The sequence below is a fragment of the Enhydra lutris genome, unplaced genomic scaffold, assembly GCF_002288905.1.
Source record: "Enhydra lutris kenyoni isolate GAN:26980312 unplaced genomic scaffold, ASM228890v2 scaffoldscaffold106, whole genome shotgun sequence".
NCBI lineage: Eukaryota > Metazoa > Chordata > Mammalia > Carnivora > Mustelidae > Enhydra > Enhydra lutris.
Window position 1 is genome coordinate 680,089 of NW_019154190.1, and position 8,320 is coordinate 688,408.

Below are 8,320 nucleotides of genomic sequence, written 5' to 3' on the forward strand. Positions count from 1 at the left end.
TCCTCTTGGTTTCGACCGGAGTTGTGATCCCAGGGTCGTGCGATTGAGCCCCACGTCGGGCTCCATGATCAGTGTGTGGTCTGCTTGAGATTCTCCCTCTCCCTCTGCTCCTCCCTGCACTCACACGTTCTCTAAATAAATAAATACACAAAGAAAATATTTGTAAGAATAAAAAATTAAATACATACATAAAAAGCAAAGTGGACTTAGATGGGTCATAAATGTATATTTCAAACCCTAGGCCAATTACATAAAAAGAGGTTTAAGTAAAAGTCTAACCGATGTGCTAAGCAGAGGACTGCAGATGGGATCCTTGCCATACAGAGATCTCTAAATGTCCTTCCTGCCCACAGCCACTTCCAAATGGCAGTAGTCACAAGCCTTCCCTAGCGGACCTTTGCACTCACTGCAGTAATAAACATACGTATTTATACACATGCAACTATATATATAATATACATAGCTATATGACAAATTAATTTTGTATATATTTTGACAATGTATTTCAGTATCGCTGACTTCCTTTGCAATTTTAAAAATGTCATGCATTTAAAAACATTCTAAGGCATTTCATTGTATGCATTTTTAAATGTTTTAAAATATTCTGAGCTTCACCAAATGACCAGAGGGATTCATGAGGTCAAAAAAAGAACAAGAATGAAATTCTTGCCACCTATTCACCAAAACAGAAAACACCACCTCCTAAAAAGGAAAAAGTTACAAAGAACCTACAACGCCATGCTTCACATAATGCTATATTTCCCGAGTCGCACAGGCAAACACCGTGAATGGTGAGAGCAAGGAAAGAACCATCTAGATGAGGGAGGGCTTCCCTCCAACGCAGGATGGATGCTGTGACAGACTTTTCAGTTTGTGGAGGGAGGATAAAGATAAGCTCAGTTTCTAAGGAAGGAAGCTCTGCAGGCTGAGAATGAGGTCTACAGGCCCCCAGAGGTCTGGTCATTGTCAAGAAGAGGTTGTTTCTAGTCTGAAATCAAACATCAACATTAAGGCACCTGCGAGTTCCTTGAGAGAAATATGCCATGCTCAGCACACCTCCGGGATTTACCAGTGGGCTGCAAGCTATAATGGGATTTCCTTGTAGTGGCCTTTCTCTGGCCTTTGTTCTCCTCATCACAGTGATTGAAACCAAATGTATGCACAAAGCACACACAGCCTGACCCATACAATGCATGTGTCCTAGACAAGCCAAAACTTCGGGGGGAATGTTTGGGTCCGAGGCTGTCTCTGGAGAGATGAACTTGGGGAGAGTTGTGTTCTTGAGGGGCGATTTTCCCCTGGGCCTTGGCACCTCTGAGGGAGTAGGAACCACAGAGAGCTCAGTTCCTGAGGTCATGAAAAGTGTCAACTGAACTAACTACACAGAGGTTTTACTGTGATAAAGAAACTCTCAGCTTCTCAAGAGTGTGGGCCCTGCTTCTGGGCTCCCAGGGGAGCTATATGTCGGCCAAGGTCAAAATGACTCCAAGCATGAGCTCTCTTTCCGTGTGTCTGCATCGTTAAAAACACATATAACCAAAAAGGAGCATTCCAAACACAGAGAAAAACAGAAAAGCTCCCTGGCTACCATAAGATTTAAAGTGTACAGCCTTGCACAATACAATACTAAGAAGATAGAGTCTGTGATTTTCTGGAATGTTCTCCAAGATGACTTGGAACTCTAGGTAGGAATCACATAGAAACCTCCACCCAGAGGCCCTTCCCTGGAGCCCTGTGTATCGGGCAGCTGTCCCAACTTGGGAGCCAACAAAACTTTCCCCTTTCTTTCTTTTTCTAATTAAAAAAAAAAAAGGCTGATGCACCTGGGAGCCTCGGTCAGTTAAGCATCCAACTCTTGGTTTCGGTCCAGGTCGTAATCTCAGGGTCATGAGGTTAAGCCACGCATTGGGCTGTGCGCTCAGTGTGGTGGCTACTTGGGATTTGGTCTCTTCCTCTGCCCCTCTCACATTTTCTAAATAAAATCTTTAAAAATTAAAAAAAAAAGGGGGGCGGTTGCTCAATTGGCATCCCCACATACACAAAGTACAGATCACGGTTTCAAATCGGGGTACGGGCAGGGTACACAGTAGGAAGCCCCCAATTCCTTGTTTTCTGTGTTGGTTCACTCAGACACATGGAACCAGGTGACATTCTGCCTTATGTCCAGGGAGTGGACTCGAGTCCCCTGAGAATCGAGAAACAGAAATCTGATAACAGAACGAAGTTCTTGTGGTCTGAAAAGCAAGCCCCCAGCCATGAAGCCTAAGTTGAGCCCCATGGGACTGCTTCCAGGGGCTCCGGGGCCAGAAATCCCTGATCCACCCACCATCGTCGCCTGGTGCCTTGGGACACCCAGTGATCTGGGGTCTGCCTGCGCTGAATGGGTGATCACACTGGAAAGATTCACAGGGGAGTCCTAGCCAGGCTGCATCAGACCCACACCCTATACACGAGGCAACCCGGGTCGGTCCCTCCTTTCTTCTCCCCCGCACCCCACCAACCTGACCTGACTTGGGGACAGCAGCAGAGCTTCTGTGCGACCATCATGACCAACTAAAAAAAGTCTGGATGCAGGACGGAGAGACTGTTGTTGGAAAGGACTATTAGAAGGGAGGGGAGAAGACTATTACAACAGGGCAGGAGCTTTCTTTCCTCTACTCATCTTAGATCTCACTAAGGACTCTTCTCCAACAAGAGAAAAACATTTATTTCTTTAAGATTTTATTTATTTATTTTAGAGAGGGTGCAAGTGTGGGATCTGGGGAGGGCAGAGTTAGATGGAGAATCTCAAGCAGACCCCAGGCTGAGGGTGGAGTCCCACGTGGGGCTCCAACCTGTGACCCCCGAGGCCATGACCTGAGCCAAAATCAAGAGTCTGAGGCTTAACCAACCAAGCCACCCGGGTGTCCCGAGCATTTGCATTCTCTTGTGACAGAGGAACCTTCATAGGAAATGAAGACACACAGAAGGGGCCACAACTGCATGCTTTCATGCTAGGTTGGACAAAGAGGGGCAATTGCAGAAAGACACCCCGGGAGATGGAAGAAGACAAAAGTTCTGCCAACAAGGTCTCGGTATGCACAGTCCTTGTGGGTCTCCGCGTCCCCTCCATGAGGATAAAACGCTTCTCTCCTCCACTGTAGACCCCTCCCCTTTTCCGTGGGACTTGTAGCTCTGTTTTCAGGAAGAAAAAGAGAGCTTTGAGCTGTCCCCTTGTATCTGCCATGTTCCAAGTGCCTTCAGCTCAAAATAACCCTCTCGTAGACCTTGGCCTTCTGGGGTGGCACATGTGGTTCAGCCTTGGGCAGTAAACTTGGGGTCTGCAAGTGCCTAAAGGGTCAAGCAACAAGGGAGCTCTCACAGGGAAGAGGGAGCAGACGAGGAGAAGCCCTGAGTGCTGCAGGGGGACGAGGGGACGGGGGTCAGTGCCCATGAGCAGCCAGAGATCGGGCGGGATGCACAGCCGCTGGGCGTAGTCCGGGTAGGGGTCCAGCTATGGCGACCGGCAGCTCGCTGGTCACCCATGAGGGAAGAACGCGGAGGCAGAGGGTCTGTGCCTGGACTCCTCCTGAGCCTTCCACTGCCGGCTGCGAAAACTCAACACTGTCACCACAGACAGGCCGAGCGCAGAATGCCGCCTTCTAGAAGGTTCTTCCCGCCCTGGAGCATTGGGGAGCCAGGGGAATGCTGAGGGGGGAAAGCAGGGAGCTGTGTGGGGAGAGGCACAGCCCCCCGCAAGGTGACCCGACCCTGACCCGCTGGACCCTGACCCTACAGTCCGGTAACCCAGCCCTGACCCTGACCCCCAGCCGGCCAGCGCCGGAACCAGCGCGTTCCAACGCCTGAGCGCCACCCCCCCCCAACTGACTGGCTGTCACGCTCGCACCTGCGCAGATAAGGGGCGGGCGGCCGAGTGGCGCGCGCTGCGGGCCAATCAGAGCGCAGCCTGCCATCGCGCCACCCGGCCGCCGGCCAATGGGAAGGCTTCAGCCTCTATAAAAGCGGGCACTGCCCCGCGCACCCGCTGTAAGCAAGCGGCAGTGGAAGTGGCGGCACTTCCTTCAGCGGTACGGGACCCATGGCCCGCACGAAGCAGACGGCGCGCAAGTCCACAGGCGGCAAAGCACCACGCAAGCAGCTGGCCACGAAAGTGGCCCGTAAGAGCGCGCCGGCAACAGGCGGCGTTAAGAAGCCACACCGCTACCGGCCTGGCACGGTGGCTCTGCGCGAGATCCGGCGCTACCAGAAGTCTACCGAGCTTCTGATCCGCAAGCTGCCGTTCCAGCGGCTGGTGCGTGAAATCGCGCAGGATTTCAAGACCGACCTGCGCTTCCAGAGCTCGGCGGTCACGGCACTGCAGGAGGCGTGTGAGGCCTACCTGGTGGGGCTGTTCGAGGACACCAACCTGTGCGCCATCCACGCCAAGCGGGTCACCATCATGCCCAAGGACATCCAGCTGGCGCGCCGCATCCGCGGGGAGCGCACCTAAGGCCCACGCGCAGGCCGCTCCACCAGAGCACTAGCGCTCACCCCAAAGGCTCTTTTCAGAGCCACCACCTGGCCACAAAGGGTGCTGTGCCAATCCGGGGTGACTCCCGACTACTTCGTGTTGTCTCCGTGTCCACTTAGTGGGTTGCAGTAACTAGGATTCCCCGGGGAGAGCCCACCGAAGCCTCCACCCTTGGGAGGGTCTGTGGCTGCCAACGTTATGTGAACCAACCTCCCAACCCTGCAAGGGGAGTGAGTGGCAGGATCTCCACTAGCTGGAGGAAACCCAAGTGTGTGGGGGGGGGGGTTAATCCTTAGGGCTGTGATGGGGGGCCCCTACAATCAGGATAGTGGGGAAGCCTTACAATGGGGAGTGGGGAAAACCTACAGCTGGGGTGGTGGGGAGGACCCCTATAACTGGGATGGTGGGGAGGAAGCTAAGGCTTCCAGGAAACCCTGGAACTGGGGTGGTGGGGAAGGCCTACAACCCGGGTGGTTGGGAAATCCTACAACTAGGATGGTGGGGGGAACCCCACAACTGGGGTGGTGAGCTGGACATGACTGCAGGGTGGGAGTGGGAGTGGGACTGACCACCTCAGCATGGCTGGAAGGTTAAGGACAGAGAACTTTTGCAGGCATGGTCTCCTCAAAGCATTAAGCTGGTAAGACCCAACTGGTGGGTACGGTGACCTGAAGTCCATGGGTCTGTCCTTGCAAGGTACTCCCAGTGGAGTGAGGGCCTGGATGGACACGTGTCCCGCCGTGAGCCGTGTTTCAGGGACCGCCCATGCTCTGGCCTGAAAATCAGTGCTACCCCTCAGCACTCGGCTCCGGTTCAGTCAGTCCATGTCTGGCCGTTGTGCCTTTTCCACACCTCCTGAAGTCCTCAGGAAAGCTTTGCCCAGTGCAGAGAGCAAGACCTCTGTGTCCTTCCCCACCTCCTGCTCAATGGCCTTGGAGGTGAAGAAAGTTGGCCAACTGGCTGCATTTGGGGGAACCGTGCAGATGGCTTATGCCTGGCAGGATGGGCTGGGCGGTGGTGAAGAAACTTCCCTTAGCAGACCATGCCAGGGAGGGGCAGATGCAGGTCCTCTGTTCTTTGTGTCCATTGCATGTCCCATCCAAGGACCCGAGACAGGAGGTAGGAGAAGCAAAGAACTGAGGACCAAGGAAGAAAGTAACCAAAGTCCCTCAGGGTCACGGAAACGGATGGTCATGGAAGCCTTTCCAACAGGTGTCGAAACAGATGGCTATGTCCCTGCTGGGACCTCATGAGAATCCTCTGCTCACAGACGCACTCTGGAGATCTGGGCAGAACCCCTGCCAGTGGGGACACATCACCAGCATCCTGGGGGGGGGGGACTGAGGGGGCTCAGCCTTGCTCTCTGGAGAACCTTCCAGCACCCTCCCAACTTGGCGGTGCATGGCGAAACCGCAGGAACAGCGCTGAAAGGGGGCAGCCCCATGGCCGGAAATGCTGGGAGTGCCCTCCAGCATGGTGTAGCCAGAATCCCGCAGTGAACACCGCAGGACAGAAAAGGGAGTGCTGCCATCGGAAGTACAGCATGGGGTCAGGATGTCCTTTTTTTAAGGCCAGCTTTCAGGTGTCTGTCGTGAGCACCAACCTCGAGCCCCAGGGAAGAATTGCTTAGCTTTGTAAACATGTAAAACCATGACAACTATGATCCGTGCCTCTGTCTGCCCGTCCCAAGCATGTGGGCATACTAAACATGCAGTCTGTACCTGTTCGCCCCAAGTCCACGCCTTCAGGCCTCATGTGCACGTGGGGACAGCCGAGTGCGAAATGTCTAGGAGAGGACTGAAGGCAGGCAGGCCAGCACCTGATCGCCGGCTGGGGCTCAGAGCAGCTCCTCAGACAGACGCCCATGACAGGTGAACACATACATGGCCGAATGCACGGGCCAAGCCCCAGGCTCCAGTCCAGGGAGTGGGTGACAGTCAGGAGGGGGCAGGAAGGGGTGCGTGGTGGTTCAGAAGAATCTCACGGGCCAGGGATGCCCCTTCTTAGTCCCCAGCCTTCCGCACCCTAGATCCTGATGTGTGCAGTTACTGTTCAACGAAACAAATCCTCTGTCTGTGTTTCTAATTACACTCATGGGCTGGGAGACGCAGTCTGGGGGGAGCAGGGCTGCAGGAGGGATCCTCCGTGCCTGAAATGTCATCGGCATTCCAAAAAACGTAGCATGCCGCACTGAAAGGACAGAATGGGCCAAGGGGACTCCAGCAATCCCCGGGGCGACGAGTCCTGGCTCAGAGCCCCCCCCAACAGGCCGTCATGGAGGGGAGGGCGCAGCAGGTGCATTCAAGGAGGTCCTTTGGAGGATGTGGGATATAAGGAACTGGGGCTGCACTGTGACTAGGGCTTCCCGACTGGGGAGTCAGGAGTCGGGGGACCCTCCTCCTAGCCTTCTTCCTTCTCAAGGGACAGTGTTGGGAAATGACATCAAGAAGACGTGACCACCGGGGTGCCTGGATGGCTCAGTAGGTTAAGCCTCTGCTTTCGGCTTGGGTCATGATCTCAGGGTCCTGGGATTGAGCCCCGCTTCGGGCTCTCTGCTCAGCAGGGAGCCTGCTTCCCTTCCTTTCTCTGCCTGCCTCTATGCCTACTTGTGATCTCTCTTGCTCTGTCAAATAAATAAATAAAATCTATGAAAAAATAAAAAGATGTGACCACCCACTGACCCAAGAGCTGGACCCTACACTCAAAGGCTTCTCACCCCCACCCTGGGTTCCGTGGGTCCCGTCTGCTTTTCCTGCACCCAGGGCTCCTCCAAGGACAGATCCTGGAGATGGTGAGGAGCTGTCGAGAACACCTGTGTGGGGTACGTGACCGAGCCCAGTTGTGGCCTCGTTACAAGCTTGCAGGTTGGGTGGACAGGTGTGGGGATCTAGGGCTCTGCTTGTCCGTTCCCTTGGCTTACCACCACACCATCTGCCAAGCCGTCACTGGGGTCTCTCCCTGCCCTCTGAATCCAGGTGCCAGTTCCAGATTGCACCTGAGTGTTCCCAGGGCTGGAGGTTTCAACCAACAGACGAGGCCTGGTAACTGCGTATCATCTCCAGACATCCCACGGAGCCCGTCCCGCGGTCTTCACAGGAGACGCTGGCTTCTTCCCCGAGTCTGGAGCCCAGGTTTATGTACCTGGCCTGAGTTGCACCGTGAGAGCCCCTGGACATCAGAATGTCAGCACCTGGCCCAGAGGATTTTCCAAAAGACACATCAGACAGTCCAATGAAGGGGACGGATGCTCAGTGTGTCCACCCTCTGAGGTGGGCCAAATGGTGTCTGCCCCGAACCCGGCAACAGTCCGGTGCTGCACCCCAACTCCCAGGATCTCAGAATGAGACCGTATTTGGAGGCAGGGCCTTTGCAGTGGTCGCAGGAGGAAATGAGGCCATGACAGTAATTCCTAATTCCATAGGACTGACGTCCTTGTAAGAAAAGGAGGTTAGGACGCAGACATGCACAGAGAGACGGCCATGTGAGGATGTGGGGAGAAGACAGGTGTGATATGGTGGCTGGCATAAGAAATAAACATTGGGTCTCAAACCTTTGGAAGTGTCTAGGTGATGAGGCTGATAGAGGTGACGTTCATTATTCACAAGCCCTGCCCCCACCCTGGAGTGTGTGCAGGTGAGGGGATTTGGAAAGCCCCTGACAATGGCAGCCACGGCCAGGAACCCTGCCCTGGGCTCAGCAAGAATGCGTGCACACATAGGGGGAGTCCTCCCGGCTCTGTGGGGACAAAGGCCCTGCAGTCTGGACCCTCCCAGATCCCACTGTGTCTTTATCCAGCTGCTGATTCATAGC

General features: G+C 54.4%; 1 protein-coding gene across 1 annotated transcript; it reads left to right on the plus strand.

Annotated features, from left to right (window-relative positions):
• Positions 1-4,078: 4,078 nt before the first annotated feature.
• On the plus strand, positions 4,079-4,489 carry LOC111139406 (histone H3.1). The gene has a single exon (XM_022491651.1). The coding sequence runs from the start codon at positions 4,079-4,081 to the stop codon at positions 4,487-4,489; it is 411 nt and encodes a 136-aa protein (XP_022347359.1).
• The last annotated feature ends 3,831 nt before the right edge of the window (positions 4,490-8,320 follow it).

Bases quoted from the DNA above. Each gene is read 5' to 3' on its own strand.
- LOC111139406 (XM_022491651.1), top strand. From the start codon at position 4,079: ATGGCCCGCACGAAGCAGACGGCGCGCAAGTCCACAGGCGGCAAAGCA.